This window comes from Apaloderma vittatum, unplaced genomic scaffold (genome assembly GCF_000703405.1).
Source record: "Apaloderma vittatum isolate BGI_N311 unplaced genomic scaffold, ASM70340v1 scaffold23710, whole genome shotgun sequence".
Taxonomy (NCBI): Eukaryota; Metazoa; Chordata; class Aves; order Trogoniformes; family Trogonidae; genus Apaloderma; species Apaloderma vittatum.
Window position 1 is genome coordinate 18,245 of NW_009695403.1, and position 814 is coordinate 19,058.

General features: G+C 59.2%; 1 protein-coding gene across 1 annotated transcript in view; it reads left to right on the top strand.

The window, feature by feature from the left end:
• Window positions 1-814, top strand: part of SARDH (sarcosine dehydrogenase) — a gene marked incomplete at its 5' end in the record, with an annotated part of 20,166 nt that overhangs the window by 17,859 nt on the left and 1,493 nt on the right. Inside the window, 2 exon segments of the mRNA XM_009871231.1 lie at window positions 187-355; window positions 757-809. Of these exon segments, the coding sequence (XP_009869533.1) occupies window positions 187-355; window positions 757-809 (222 nt within the window).

Consider the following 814-nt stretch of genomic DNA (forward strand, 5'->3'; position numbering starts at 1 on the left):
TCCTTGCCAAGACTTTCCCAGTATGGGCTCCTCTCAAGGACCAAGTGAATCCAGGGCAGCAGGGGTGTCCGAGAGATAGGGGTGATGTCTTGATCTCCTGATGCCGCTCGCCCTGGGCTTGCTGCCATAGCAGGGAGTGGCTGGGGGGCACCCACCTACTTTTTTGGGGGGCCAGCGCTTTTGCAGGGTACAGGCACTGGCACGCAGACATGCGCTCCGATGATACCCCGCTAGAAGCAGGTTTGGCCTTCACTTGCAAGCTCAAGTCCAACATCCCCTTCCTGGGCCGGGAGGCTGTGGAGGCTCAGAAAGCCAAGGGCATCTTCCGCCGCCTCGTCTGCTTCACCACCGAGGAGTGAGTACCCCTGGCGGGCAGCACCCAGCGCCAGCGAAACGAATGCCCTCATCCACCGCCATCCAGCCCTGCGCCCGCGGGTGGAGCTCAGTTACAAACTGGCTCTGCTGTTTTCCATGCTCTAATTCCGTCTCTAATTTAAATCCCACCGCAAATTCCCTGCTGGATGTTTAATGGGAGCTGGAAGTGGTGTGACAGAGTGTGGGTTTATCTTGTTTCACCCAGAACAGCAGGAAGTTTTGCAAACCAGGCTGGAGGGGCTTTGCCAGCATATGGGATCAATGAACCTGTGGGCTGTGGGAGCCCCAGCTTGTGGGCAGATCCGGTCCCCCCAAGCCCCTCTGCCCCATGGGGTCCCAACGAGGGGCTTTGCTGATGGCAGTTCTGCCTTTGCGGTGCAGGAGGGTGCCAATGTTCGGCCTGGAAGCAGTCTGGCGGGATGGCAAGGTGATTGGCCCC